This window comes from Gopherus flavomarginatus, chromosome 25, assembly GCF_025201925.1.
Source record: "Gopherus flavomarginatus isolate rGopFla2 chromosome 25, rGopFla2.mat.asm, whole genome shotgun sequence".
NCBI lineage: Eukaryota > Metazoa > Chordata > Testudines > Testudinidae > Gopherus > Gopherus flavomarginatus.
Window position 1 is genome coordinate 11,502,443 of NC_066641.1, and position 14,863 is coordinate 11,517,305.

Here is a 14,863-nt window from a genome sequence, read left to right on the forward strand (position 1 = left end):
AGCACCCCCAGTTCCAGCACCTATGCTATAAGGCGTAAAATTGCAGAGTGCAAGTCCTGCTCCTCCTGGGCAGCAGATTTCACTTGGCTTCAACAGAAGATACTTATTCTTTTTAGTAGAAAATAACGTTCTTGATTTTATAGACCATCCACTGCAGCGGCTGAAGGAAGAAAACCACAAGAGGTCTTTCCCAATACAAACATCTATGATTCTCTGCTGCTTGTGCCCTGAGTCAGCAAACTAAGGTAGCTGTCTGGTGCCCATGTCAGTAGTACATGAGTCCCTCACCATCTTTAATGGATTTATCCTCAAAACATCCCGGTGAGATGGGGAAGTGCTGTTGTCTCCATTGGACAGATGGGAAACTGAGTCACATACAGACTGAGGCCTGGATCCTCAAAGGTAGGTCAGTGCCTAACTCCATTGGGTGGAGGCTTTTGAGGCTCTGGGCCTAAGTTGCCAGACACAGGAAGTCTGTGGCAGAGCTGGGACTTTGATCCAGATCTCCTGAGTCCCACACATGTGCCTAACTTTAAGAAAATAAGTTAGTCCCATTGGAGACAATGGATTACTCACCTGCTGATGGTTAGGAACATACCTTGCTGAATACATGTCAGAATTACACACAGAGACCTCAGTTTTCCAAAGCAAATAGTAGTTTGGTGCCCAGTTTGGGGGACTTTAAAATGGGACCTCGTTATTAGTTAATTCTGTGAATCCACCTTCTGGAAATCAGGGCCCATTCAGGCACCCCAAGTTGCCACCCCTCTCAAAAAAACAGTAATAGATGCACCCAAAATCACTACTAGTGGCTCTGGAAAAGTTAGACCAAAATATCCATCTCCCAACTGCAGCAAAGCAGGGATGAGAATTCCCTGTGACAGTGGGGCTGAGTGACATGCTACGGCAGAAATCCAGAGCCTGATGCTTCCCAACTTCTGTGTTATTACATATTTAGGGCTGGGGGGCAAGAACCAGAAGAGTGAGATCCCTCACCTGATGCTGAGCAGAGGCCTGGTTTTATGCACCTGGACATCACACATGGGACAGTATTTGTTGGTCTCCAGGTAGCGGACGATGCAGGTTTTACAGACTAAAGAAAGAAAGAGACAAAAATAAATAGGGTGAAATCAACATACAGATGCACAGGGTGAACATCACCCCTGGGCAAAGAGTCAGCACGAGGCCTAGGTGCCACGTAAGCACAAGGTATTAAGTCTCACTTCGGCTCCATTTATATCCCGCTTAAGCGGGACATAAATGATGCCAAAGCAGGATATAAGTGGTGCATAACTTGCCCTGACCCTCTGTACAGGGCTGGCTTTGACCCACCGTGAACAGGCAACTGCTTAGACATTCTGAGCAAGATAATTTTTTACCCTCACTGATTGGAAGGTAATCTGTGACTGCTTCCATTTAATCCATCTGTTAGCAGCCAGGTACCAATGAGAGGGGGATCCCACCAGCAGGGGTTATTCCACATTCCCCTCTTAGCAAGGCATGGTTTCCCTTACAGCTTGCTTCTCTCTGCAGGTATATTAGAGGAATTGCTAGACTGGAGCAGACCCTGGATCCAGCTAGTCTAGGACCTTGTCTTTGAACAGTGGCTGGAACTAGATGCTTTAGAGGAACGTAGAAGAACCCATAAGCAGGCAGATATGAGATTATCCACCTCACACACACATAGCTCTCATTCTGATCTCTAATAGTGAGAGATTGCCTTAAGCCCTGTATAGCACAAGGGTTAATGTCCCTTCTCAAATGTTTGTCATTGTTAATTATAACTCTGGTATTTTTGATAACCCTAGAAATGTCTTAAATCTTGCTAAATTCTTGGCCTTAGTGAATGTGTGTGGCAGTGAGTTCTACAGTTTATTCCCACGTTGCGTGAAACAATATTACTGTGTATCAGTTTTCCCACCTTTTAAGGTCCCCTTGAGGAAATCCACACCTTTGGTGTTTCCACCCAAAGGGATGCAGCAGTTTTCCTTGGAAATATGATAGGATTCTAGCTTCACCAATTCACCTCAAAATTATTGAGAGAGTAATCGGAGGCCAATTGGGGTGCTTCAAATTTGGGGGTGTGTCACATGCCAAGGAGGCCCTGGTTTCCAGAAAGGGAGAGCTTTGCTCTTCCTGAAAAACTAGTATCAGGCCTATTTAAGGTATCTCAAGTTAGGCACCCAAAAATCACCAGCCACTTTTGAAAAATCTTGGCTCATGGAGTTATATTCGGGTGAGCAGCTAGGGAATCTCTCATCACCACCAACTGGCTTCTGAGCTTAACACCCAAAAAGGAGATCCGCCTGGTGGAATGAAAGAAAAGAGCATTTCATTGGGAACAGCTGATTTCCCCTGCGCCTCACTCCCCGCCCCCCCCCAGGTACAGAGGACACTTACAGGAGTGTAAACATTCCACTATGGTGGTTGCATCTATGAAGTAGCCGCCGCACAAAGCACACATCAAGTGGGGATTCAGCTCAGTGATCTTTATCCTGGTGGTTCTGTGCATTTTGGATCAGGGCCTCAGCAGATCCTCTCTGGAAACAAACACACACACCCCACCACACCCCGAGGATCAAGTTAGCGGCATCTACAGGGTCATCACCCCTCCTGGAATATTGCAGCTACCAGAACCAAGTCATCAGCTGGAGCTAGTGAAGGCAACATTCCAGAAGCAAATGGCTCAGTAGGTCACAAACCACAGGAGTCTCTGGTTTTAGGATGTATTCCCCCTCCCCCCACACGCACACCTTGTAATCTGGGTTTTGTGGTCAGGCCTTGCAAAGCATCTGAAATTGCAATAATACGGAGAGAAGGGATGGAGGACTGAGTATTGTATTTTGACAAAACAAAACACCCCCCTTTGCAGCCCCCATTAGAGTCCAACTGGGATGGGTAGCACCCTTTCCAAATATAATCATGTTGATGAGACTAACTGGCTATGGGTTTGCACAGCACCTAGCACACAGGGGTCCAGAACTGGTTGTGGTGTTCGGGTGCTGCCACAATCTAAATGTAAGAGAATAATAATACTCATGGGGGAAGATAAAAGTCACTGAGAGTATTACAATCTGGCCCATAGTGATCCTATAGTTTACATTATATAGTGAATCTCTCTTTTTACTCCCAAACCCTGACCAAACCCATACAAGATAAAGAATGTATTTAGTAACGTGATTTTATTTTTTTTAATGGAGACAAATCAATTCAGAGAAAATACCAGGCAGCACAGCTGAGTATAAAGAAGTGATGCGCCTGGTACATCTGTATAGATCTGGGTAGTAAAGGAGGTAAGAAACTGACCCAACATGCAGCTTTCAGGTTTTATCACTGCTTCCTTAGTGTGTTTCGAAGCTGGGCAGAAATAATAGGGCTCAACCTAACACACACAGTCCAGTTTTTCCACTCAGGATTATGCACACATTGTAGATGCAAGGATGGAGATTATTATAGGAACACTTTTTTATTAAATGGAGACCCTTCACAGGGAAAGCCCCTCTAAATTATATATTTAAACAAAAATAAAAATCAAGAGCCTCGTTGCTCTCCATTAGCTAACAGTAAACTCCTCCATCCCCAATAGTCTCTTACTCCAAGTGGACCTCTACCACCAGAGTCTGGACACACCCTCCCTCCCTCCCTCCTTCTCCCTCAGCTGTAGTCCATTACAGGATCATCTGTAATCAAACTATGGCCAAAGAAAGCCCTCCTTTTGGGTGTGCTACTTGGGCAAACCTCAAGGAAAAGAAAAAGGAGAAGAGACGAGCAAAGCCTGCAGCCCCTGAGCAGAAGGATCACAGCAGCCCCACGCTGCTGGCATTTCAATCCTACCCAGCTAGGAGCTGCAACAGCTTCACCTTGGCTTCTGGCTCTCCACACGTCTTTAATTCTTCCCCAGCCTGCTGCTGACACCAGATAACAAAGCCGAGGGGAGATTTCATGGTCTTGCCCTCATCCTTCTCCATCACGCCTCACACCCACTCCCAGCCCCCTCCCTCCAGCAGGGCAATGGACCGGAACAAATCAGATAAATGGTCTAATTGAACATTAACACGCAATTCATTAAGCGCACAAGTCCAGGGAAAGCCAGACGTGAGACGCTCTGCTGAGGATCGCTTTACACGACCCCTAGGTACCCGCGCGTACAGACCAGAAGGACAGGCGTGTCAGACCCCATGACACACATCACACACGCATTTCTCAGTGAACGCTACAGAGGCACATAAACAATATGCAGAGAATAGACACCACCCAATACACATTCAATAGGCGCCTGGGTACATATAAATCATCTGCACACATACAGAAGTTTACATCTTCAAAGCACTGGAATATTATACCCACGGGCACAGTGTTACCTCCATTACACACACGAATAGTGTGTGTCTGTCCACTCATACCGAGTATGGATACACCACAACTATGTTCTTTGTGCCTTATTTTGTAACCAGTGCGTGTGTATATTGTATTTCATGGGCGCTTACATTATCTATCATATTGGTACAGTACTTTGAAGATGTACACGGATGCATAACTGCAATATACACACACACGTTCAATGGGTCCATATGGCATCGTGCAGCCTGCAAATACACCTCCATCTATAAACACAACCCAGTGTCCTAGGAGGCCCATCTAATAACGCATAAAAGCCGGCTGTAATCTGTCCCCCATATTAGCACATCGAAGACTATATTGCACCCGTCCACACCCACGCGTGGCATTGTCATGTCATGCCACACCCACTTGAAACAGTCTCCGATGAGCTCTACCGCGTCTCTAGATCACATCTATTGCCCTCCCCCACCTCCCCAGGCCTAGACACACATTGTGGGGTTGTTTCCTTGCAGCCAAATCCCCGCACACAAAACCCCCTCCACACCTCCGTTCCCTGTGCCCCGCGGCGCAGCGTGGGCACATACCGCAGACAATGATTCCCCTGCACGGATCGAAAGGTGCCCAGACAAGAAATCCTCAGCGCCCCCGGACCCACATTTTCCTTGTTGTCCTTCACCGCTGCGATCTCCCAGCCGGAACCCGGGGGGGTACCAGGCTCCGGGTCCTCCGCTCGCCTTTCACCCGCCTGATAGCCAAGGCTCCGGGCGGGGAGAGCGGAAAACGGGGGGTCGGAGGGGCTGACCAGCCTGGCAAAGGTGCGAAGAGGCACCTTTGTCTCCCCCGAGGCTCCTTCTCTGCCTGCCTGAGCGCAGCACCGCCCCTTTCCAGGGCCTTCCTGCATGCAGGCAAACCAGCTCCCCTCGCCCCCCAATCAGAGCCACCGACCCCCGGAGTACATATAACCCACGATCCCCGGAGGGGGGTATTTAAATAGATGGATACTTATGGCTCGGTGGGGAATAGACTGCGGGACCGCATTTAAAGGGACAGGCTCTGCCTCCGGGGCAATCTAGGAAGGGGAAAGGAGCGATTGGTGCCAGCTTAAATTCCTCTCCCCTCAAAAAAAATCTGGATCCACTCGCCTCCAGGCCGATGGGCGAGAGCTGTTCATCGCCTGCTTGTTCTGCAGGCGTGGGTGTGGATTTTTAGGCAGTGGGATCCGGCCCTAAACCCACAGCGATGAACCGCCTCCCCTAAATCGCTGTTAAAAGCAAGAAAAGGGGCGTGCGTGTAAGTGGAGGTCTCCTGGACTTCTGGTGTGTCTCCCCCCAGGACAAGAAATCTGGATTGAGACCGTCCCTGCTGAGATGTCTCCTTAACAGCTCCCATCGCCCCCCTCCCCAAGCTTCAACTGGTGCGACTGGGAACTCGGCCTTTTGTCTGCCTCCCTGCCCCCCATTCGGGTATTTATATATTTTAATGCCAGCGCATTTTGTTTTATGGTCAAAGGCATTTTCCGGTCGTGCCTCGTGGTTTCTATAGAGACTCCAGAGCCGGCTGCTGGCTCCTTGCCCGTGACAGAAGCCACACGGCCACACACCTCATTAAGACAGGAGATGAATTTAACAATTGGACCTGGATTCGCGGGCACGCGCGTGAATGTTGTGGTGGTGTTGGGTTTGGTTTTTTTTCAAATCTGGGACGTGCTTTGGCTTTTCACAGCCAGGCCCCCAAATCTAGATAGAAAAAAACTATCGGTCGCCTTTGCTAGAATGAATAGATTTGCTTTGCGGCGGGGGGGGGGGGGGGGGGTTAGTTCGGAGTGTGTGTGTGTGTGTGTGTGTACATGTACCTATGCCCGCCCCAGGAGACGGGGGGGGGGATATTTCCTTAGAAAGCAGAAGGATTTTGAAGTTAAAAACTCCAGGGCTAGGCACACAGATAAGCACCGGGCAGAATTTGTAGTGGCGGTAAAACATAACTTGTCTGCAAGGTTCAGTTCCCTTACACACACACACACACACACACACACACACGAAGAAAGCAACATGGAAAGGAACAAGAAAGGGTTTTGCCAAGTTTGAGACTCTGAGCAGGACGTTTGCAGCACTAAATCAAGTGGGGTTCCAATCCAGTCCCTCTGGGAAATTCATCACCAGTCGATGCAATCAAGTGCAGAGAGATGCAGAAAGTCGCAGATGTCGATGTAATTGCTGCCCCCCTAGCCCCTTTCCCGTTACTTTAATATTTACTATAGGAGACGTTCGAGCTGGGGCCCTGAATCGCTGTAGTTTTATTGTTTCTATGGTAACTCCTATACTTGGCGAGGAGCCAGAATATTATTACAACCATCCGAGGTGGAGGGGAGAAGTGGGGGGGGGGGGACTGAACTAAAATCTATTTCTGTGCAAATGAGTTTGTGTGTGATGTCAGTGGGGGGCCAGACTGTTAGGAACGAACACACACACACACACATAGATTCAGTCCCCTTACAAGCCATTCTCCGGGTACCTTTTATTTTATTTTATGTAAAATCCTTGTTATTGAATTAAAAAACAAAACACCCATCCTCTTGTGGCTAGTCCAAATGAGCTGCTTCTTGACAAGTTCTCCATATCCTGGACATGGAGGGGATTGTACAGTGACTGATCAAACTTCAAGGCAAAGGTGCCCCCCCCCCAGCCTCAGTAGACAAGCAACAGAGGTGAGACTGTGGGACAAAACTTAAGCACGGAGGTGGGTGTATCAAAGGGGAAAGGGGCCCAGGAGCAATTGGGACTATCCTGCTCCAGGCGGTGGCTAAAACCACCACTCCCCGCCGCCCCCCCCCCCCTTCAGCGCTGGCAACTCGGGGGAGCAAGAGCCCTGTTGGCCGCCCCAGCATTAGCGCCTGCCCGCTGGGAAGAATTTGTGGGGTGGTTTGCAAACAAGCCAACAACACAACAGTTGCGGGTCAGAAAGAGGCTGGTGGGGTTTTGAAACGCCCGGTTCTGCTTTCTGGACTGGATTGGGTCATTCTCCCCCCATCCCCAAGCTTCATTTCCCTTTGTAGACACCCAAGGCAAAAGCACTTCTCACACCCCTTGGGGTCCTCTCGGCTTGTTTGCTTCCACCCTCCCCCCGATTACACTTAATAGCAGCACGTCTTCCCCCCCGCCCCCTTCAAGCCTCAGCATCCTCAAGGTAGAGAAGTGCCCCCCAGACCCCTTTACAAGGCGCAGGTGACGTTGGGGCTGCTGATAGGCTCCCTGTGCGCTGGTTTCTATAGTTACCTGCAGGGTAACAGCTGGCAAGATGCCAACAGCAACAGCCAAGCGAAGGGAGGGGGGGGAGCTTTGGCCTGCCTGGTGCACCTGAAATCCAATCCCCCTCCAGTGACTCGGGCTCTCGCCGGGCAATGAGTTCTGCAGGTCCCCTGCTCCCTGCAAGACTCTCGTGTTTTTTTCATGTTATCCTCCCAGTCTAGCAAATGGCGTCATAGGTCTCTAAAGGAGAGCGAAGGTGGAGGGGAGGGAGGGGGAGCCTGAGACGCCAGCACAAACCGGTTTTAATAAACCGGATGATAATCACCCTGATTTCATGACTCAGATGGGGTTGGCGCTAGTCTCCTTTTAAAACACCCCCCAGCCACCCCCAAAAACACCTTCCACCGCCCTGACCTTTTCCCCACCCCCACCCCCAGAAAATAAATAAACTCAATCCTCCTCCACTCCCAGCATCCATCCACTCACTTCCCTGTCTATCCCCCCTCCTTAAAAAAAATCTATTTAAACAGCTCCGATGCAGCTTTCCCCTTCTACACCAAACCCAGAGCTGATTACGTTTAAACTGTCCCCTTCGGGCTTAATTTTGCAGAGGCCCCCTGTTTCCTTTAAAATATTAACTCCTTAGGGGCCTGAAAGAGGATGGTCTGTGATGTAACTGGGGGATTAGCGATCTGCTTCCTCCCACCACTCCAGCTCTGGTAATGACCTTGGGCAAGGTGCCTTCCTTCTCTGCTGCCTCAGTTTCCCCCACTTGCTAAATTAGAGGAATGATGCCTCCCCACACCTGGCAGGGATGCTGCAAAGTTTGAGTCCTTTCATATTTGTAATGGGCTCCTCCTTGATCCTCTGGTGGAAAGCGTTATATCAAAGTGGAGCACGTTGCTTTATCGTTTGATTAAACGGCATCGTTGGAGGTGTCTCTCCTCCAGGACACAGTCACCAGAAATCCAAACGTACACCCCACTCCTGCGCAGATCCCCCAGGATTCACCACTTCCCCTCCTGCTACCTTCCCTAACAGTTTCGCTAGTTTCGCCACCTCTGGGGCAAGTTTCCTGAGCAGAAAGATCCAGATCTTTCCAACTCCTAATTGCACGGGGTGTGGGCAGGAAAACAATATATCGATTGGCAATATCAGAGAGGCACCATTTATCACCAGACAAGACATGCACAGCTGGTTATGCGGGTTCCCAAACGCTTATTAGAAAATATTATTATTTATCATAATAATAATTAATAATAATGCCATATAATTTTATTGCTGCAAAACAGACACGCCTGCATTTCACAAAGAGACACCCGCGACGTGTTGGGTTAATGCAGCCTTTGCTAGCAGTTACAGTAGGCATCAGACCCCGACAACAGGAAATTCTCCTTTCGGGTTTCCAAAGTACAGTAGGAGCACACTAGAGGAGGGTTTACACAAAGCAAGAGGGCACGTGACCTCAGATGTGGGTCTGGATTTAAAATCTCGACAAGGCTCCAGAACCAGATCAATCGCCCCTTTTTTCCCCCTCTCTCTCTCAGCCTCCCTCAGATTGTGCCTAGGACACGTTATCTTTCCAGATCACCAAAGTTTTCCCTTGCTATTACCAAACAATTTTGCTTTGCTGCCGTTGCCTCGCAAGAAGGCGATAGCCGGTCTGCAGTGCAACCGTCCCAGTTTGAAAGGGATGAGAAAAACATCTTAAAAGGAGACAATAATTCCGAGACACAGATTATTCCTCCCATGGAAATTAATTATTTGGCATGTTGATTTCCTGCAGAATGCTGTGGGTTATGCATCTTGCTATTATATACACGTATATCCTGCTTCCTTTTTTTTAAGTTTCCACGTTCTCTATGAGCACAAGACATTACACATATTTTTCAATTTTTAAAAAAGATTTGGAGGAGGAGGGGGGAAATGAATTGTTCTGATCTTTTCCCTGGACATTTGATTTGGTTTTAGAAGAAGATGCATCAGAGCTTTTCAAATGTAGAGCGGAAACTCAAATCCTTCCAAGAAACTCAAATCCTCCCAAGAAAATACAAGTTAAGAATCTCAAAAGAGCTTGGAGATTTGGGGTGCCTTAATTTTGGGAGTGTCCCAGCACTTTCTGAATATCAGACCCTTTTAAGATATCTCAAGTCTGGTACCCAAAACCACTTGAAAATCTCAGGTAAAGTCAGTGTAGAGTCAAGTAGTCTTCACCCGACCAGGGATTTTTGGAGTGAACATTCTCCTAATTTCTTTTTTTCTAAAAAAACCACAACTTTTTTGCCAAAAAGCAAGAATTCAATTGTTCTGAATTCTGCAGTACCTCTACAAAAGCAACGTCTAAACCCCTTTCTCTCTGTCTGCCCCTTAGGGCAGAGTCTATATATTTTAAGATCCTTCACACACACACCCCAGTCAAATCAGAATGATGTTCTCTGGGGCTTTCCCCCTCAGATTAATGCTAGCAACAACAACGACGAGCATTAATTAATAAGGCAGAAGACTCCAGTCTGAGATGGTTTTCACGTGTGAGAGGGGCGCCTGGAACCTTTAGAACTAGTCCGACCTCCATAACATGAGAGTTGAAATTAGATAGATCTTTGCCTCTGGACCTACCAGTGACCCGTGAACCAACTTCTCAACGTTAAGGGCAGCTTTAAGGTATTTCCACCCTCTTTTTCTCCCCCCTTCCCCCACGATGGGTCATTCAGAGAATTAAGCAGACGCGGGTGCGGCCCCCTTCCTCAAAACCAAGAAAATATTTGTACAGATGTAACCAAAACATTGGTGGCTGATCTTCTCTCTCTCTCTCTCTCTCTCTCACACACACACACACACACACCTCCCAAATTCACTGCAACTGTGCACAGTTTTTATCTCCTATGGAAACATTCAAGGCAGCATCTGACCATGAATGCAGCTTTATGCAGGCGAAGAGAAGCCTTTCCACAGACGGGCCCCAAAACTGGATTTGAGGAGGTGGGGGCGGGGGGCAGAGGAAACAGTGAGTAATTGAGTGGAAAAGCCAGTCAGAGCAGCATTAGCCTGCTAGTCCTTCTTGCTTTCTCGAAGCTATAAATAAAAAATAAACCATCCACCAAGTACCCCTACGCAGCTGAACAGAACACTCCATGGTAGATTAACCATCCCTTGTCTTTCAGGGAGAATGGAGGGGCTGTAGGACTCAGCAACGATATTCAAAGGGCCGGATTCTGCTCTAATTTACCCATGTCTAAACGCAAAGCCAGTAGGTGAAGTTGCCATCGATTTGGAGAACAGAATTGAGCTTTTCAATATTTCAGGGAACAGGCAGCAGTTCAGAAACCCCTGATACTAGAGTGTACGTATATCTGGATAATTAGGGGTTTGTCCATAACACGCAGAAGTTAAGATTTAAGAGCAGCTCATGGAAATGCTGTCAGAAAATCCCAGCGGTGAATTCTAAGGCAGCAGGGAACTTTGTCAGAACCAGCGAGCCCCATTCTCCATCATGTCCCCAGACAAAACTTCGATTGACTTCTCCAGTTTAGCTTAAACAGGATCGGGCCCCCTCACTAAGACTTTTAAAATGCTGTTTGGGGATTGTTTCTCTAAAGTTCTTCCAAATAATTTGTATTAAAAAATCCAGAAGATCAAACTGGATCTTTTTTGCAGCCCTAGAGCTTCACAATTGAAGAGAGGAGGTGTCATTTTCTTTTTTCTTTTTCTCTTTCTTTCCTTTTTCCCTTTTAAATGCTTTATTTAGTCAACAGAGCAGAACAGGACAAAATCAATAAAAAATCTCGTCTGACTGCTGCAGGTTTCTCCAGCCCCAGAAGAGGACTTGCTACAGAATCTAGCCCTGCCAGAAACAGTTGTGAGAATTCAGGGCACCATGTATTTGTTAGTCATTAAGTATTTTTCCAGTGAAAAACCCCTTGGCATCACATCTGTTGGTGACAAGCATATTGGCTGCAACAGTCTGGAGAGGTTTGGAGGCTGAGTTGTGTTAGACACCACAATCAATGACTGACAGCAAATTCCCACAGTCCATCTGCCTGTGTAAATCACTGGCATGCAGAGAAGTGGTGCCAAATTTTCAAAAAAGGTGATGAGGGGTTCTGATTTTCAAGAGTTCAGCACTAGATTTTCCAAAGAGGCCAGCTCAACTTTAGGCATCCAAATAAAGGCAAGATTTTCAACAACAAAAGGGGGCAGGGGGAAGTCCAGCCCCCAGCATGACAATTTGGCCACTTATTTTGGTGCCTCCATGAGAGCAGAGTTCTTTTGAAAATTTGGTGCAGGGCGTTCAGTCCAGGCTAGTAGTGCAGTGAGGGTAGATACAGGTATCTGGAGTAAACTCGCTTTTTATTTTGGAAGATATGGATGGGAGAGGAAGTGATGCTCCAATGGAAGACGATGGCAAAGCTCTGCTCTGCCATTTCAGAGGCAGCAGGGAATCACCACCCCTCTTAGCGCTCTCAGGAGCTGCTCAATCTCTTCCCAGTGGGCTGCTGTCACTTTTCAATCCATTTTTAGCGGTGGGCTAGCTTTTCGGTGGGTTTCACGGGGAGGTTCCTAGTCCGGGAGAACTTTTCTAATGATGCTCGTTTAAAAATGAAGCGCCTCCGTGGAGGGAAAAGGAATTTTGAATTTCCAGGTCTGATCTTGGCTTATTTGTGATATGATGTTAGTTGTTTGTTTTGTCTTTCCACTCCGCATAGTTAATCATTATTAACAGACCAGGAGGTCTGGAGGCAGGAGCCGGCTAGGCCTGGGAATGAAAATAGCACCGGAGCGGGACTGTTCCAGCCACGGGGCCTTGAGAATTAGAGACACTTTACGGGTTCTTTTGTTGAAACTGTTCCCAATACACACTGGAAAGAGGCGACTGGGGACAGGGTTTCAGGTATGTGGGTGGCCAGCATCCGAAAGGAGGAGAGGAAGGAAAGGTGAGTCTATATTCCCAGATGGCAATTCGCACCCCCGGAAGGCAGGGGAAGGTGGTCTGTGCACATCAACCCAAGGGGTGAATTTCACCTTTCCGGGAGTTCTTCCCCCCTGCTCCCAAGCTCGCCGGGGCAGAGGGGCGACACTTCCAGCCCTTACAGAGAAAGGAGACCGAATTTGCGGGGAGCAGGACATTTCAAAGTTCCCCATAACTTCTAGACCGCTGTCATCCCCTCCTTCCTCTCTGCCCCAGCTAAGAAATAACCCCCACGTCCCTGCGTTTGTTTGCATGCCATTCTACAACTTGTCAAGTAAGCCGGGAAACCCTCCAGCAATGGTACCATATTCCAAGGCAGGAGGAATCCCCCAGGCACAAGACACCCACCCACACAACGTCTCAAGCTGCGAAGCAGCGCTCACTGCACAAGATCAGCCTTGCGAACAACCAGGCGAGGCGCAAATCTGCTGCAGTTCGCAAAGAAGCGGAGCTCGCTGGCTCATACATGCTGTCTCTTCCCCACCCCCCAACCCCAACTCAGGGAGATCGCAGGGACCTGTCGATACATGTAAACAAAGGGATCGATTGCCGGGACAAAACGCTGCTAGGTCTTGGATTGTGGAAGTTTATATCCTCCTGTACCGACTCCAGTGTGCGCAAGTGAGGTTCCTAGGTCCGGTCTCAGCTCCCTGTATGGAGCCTTCCAGCCTGGGTCCTAAGACAACACTTCGAACCCACGCGTGAAAAGCCCCGTGGGTTGTCACCTCGGCAGAGGAAGAACAAATACACCGACACCTCCCCGGCCACTAGAAACGGCCCCAACGTTCTCCAATGGAACGGGGTCCCTCCCATTCACAACTTGGATCCGTCCCGCCTAAAGACCAGCCACGCGAGCACGACTCCTGGACACTGCAAAGGATGGCGAACCTTGAACTCAGGGCCCCGATTTCAAAGGGCAAAACTGGTCCATTCCCCTCAAGAATTAGCTCGCTGCTACCAAAGTTCCTTGACACGAGATTTCTCCCCTTCCTACCTCATCAGCATCAAACAGAACAGCAATTCCTTTGCAGTGATGGGTTCTGGTTTGTTTTGGTTTTGGTTGGTTGGTTGGGATTTTTTTTTTGGTTACACAAGGGTTATTTCATGCATCTTTTTCTGCAAACAAAGCAGGCTTTGTGCGCAGACGCTCCATAGTAATGATGATAATACAATCTCGGGTGAGGGAGGAATATTTCCATCATGCAGCTCTATGGAAGAGGTGATGGCTAAACTGGAGGAGAAAGGGACCTCCATAATTATAAAACCTTCCCTCTGTCCCACACATTCCCCTCCCAAGAAATATAGATATCTGCCCTCCAGAAAGAGTTCCACAGACAAAGAGAAAGTAACTCTTCTATGGGCAGGGGAATATATATAAATGTATCCATACACAAGAACTCCCTCCTTTTAATTCTGGAGGGAAAGGTACAGCAGGAGAGGCTCTTTCTCTTTGCATCTTGGAGGGGTTGGGAATTCTTTATTGTATTTATTTATTCTGTCCCAAAGTTAGAAGAATGGCCCCCTTTAATGAAAAAAGGCGACATGGAAAAGGGGGTGGGGAAAAGGAGAGCCACTTTCCTGCCAACCCCCTTTCCCCCCCCCTCCCCCCAAGCCGAGCTGTGGGCTCATTTTGATATTCTATTGCAATCTATTATTCATCAGGCATGGAGGGGCGATCCGCGCTAATTAGCTGCGAGGTGTCCACACGTAGTTGGGGAGGGAGAAAGAAAAGAAAAAAGACCCTGGCGGGATCTAACTGGATATATTTTTTTGTTTGCTTGGGGGGTGAAATGAATTGCAAAGTGGATTTTAATTCCTACCTCTCCTTTCTCTCTTTCTGATATAGAAAACAGTCCCACTCGGATAGCTTCGCTGGACTTCCATATTGATTCGCAAAACATCGCGACAATTAAAACCAAATGAAAGATGCCCCCCGCCCCCGCCGCAGCTCCCCTTGACTCTGTGGCAACGACTTCACTCCCACCCCCTCCCCCACGAGGGTCTCCTGGCAAACCCCTACCGGCCCCCTCTGCTTTATTCTGGAGCGGTGGGGGTGGTACAGTATGTTGTTCTCTATGTATATGTTTTCACACGAGCGGATGGGACCCAGATGACTTCGGGAATGACAGAAAAACAAGGACCCCCTTCCTCTCTCCACACCCACCCCTCTTCTCTCTGCCGGTCCCCTCTGGGGTTGGATCCCAGACCCTGGAATCCCCACCCAGCCCGAGGGGGGCGCATCGGCACAGTACAATCGCTGTCTCCTAAACTTGGGGGTCTTTACCCCCCGCCACACACACACACAACCTTC

General features: G+C 48.4%; 2 protein-coding genes across 4 annotated transcripts in view; one reads left to right on the forward strand and one right to left on the reverse strand.

The window, feature by feature from the left end:
• Positions 1-14,863, forward strand: part of CISD3 (CDGSH iron sulfur domain 3) — a 156,261-nt gene that overhangs the window by 40,802 nt on the left and 100,596 nt on the right. The window lies entirely within an intron of this gene.
• The window catches only part of PCGF2 (polycomb group ring finger 2), a 38,207-nt gene that overhangs the window by 22,326 nt on the left and 1,018 nt on the right, over positions 1-14,863 (reverse strand). For all 3 annotated transcript variants that reach the window (XR_007771541.1, XM_050935279.1, XM_050935278.1), the window contains exons 2-3: positions 2,401-2,540; positions 997-1,093 (exon numbers count right to left, since the gene is read on the reverse strand). Coding sequence is in view for 2 of the 3 variants with exons in the window: in XM_050935279.1 (XP_050791236.1) it covers positions 997-1,093; positions 2,401-2,512 (209 nt within the window). In the remaining variant the exon portion in view is untranslated. The remainder of the gene's footprint in view (positions 1-996; positions 1,094-2,400; positions 2,541-14,863) is intronic.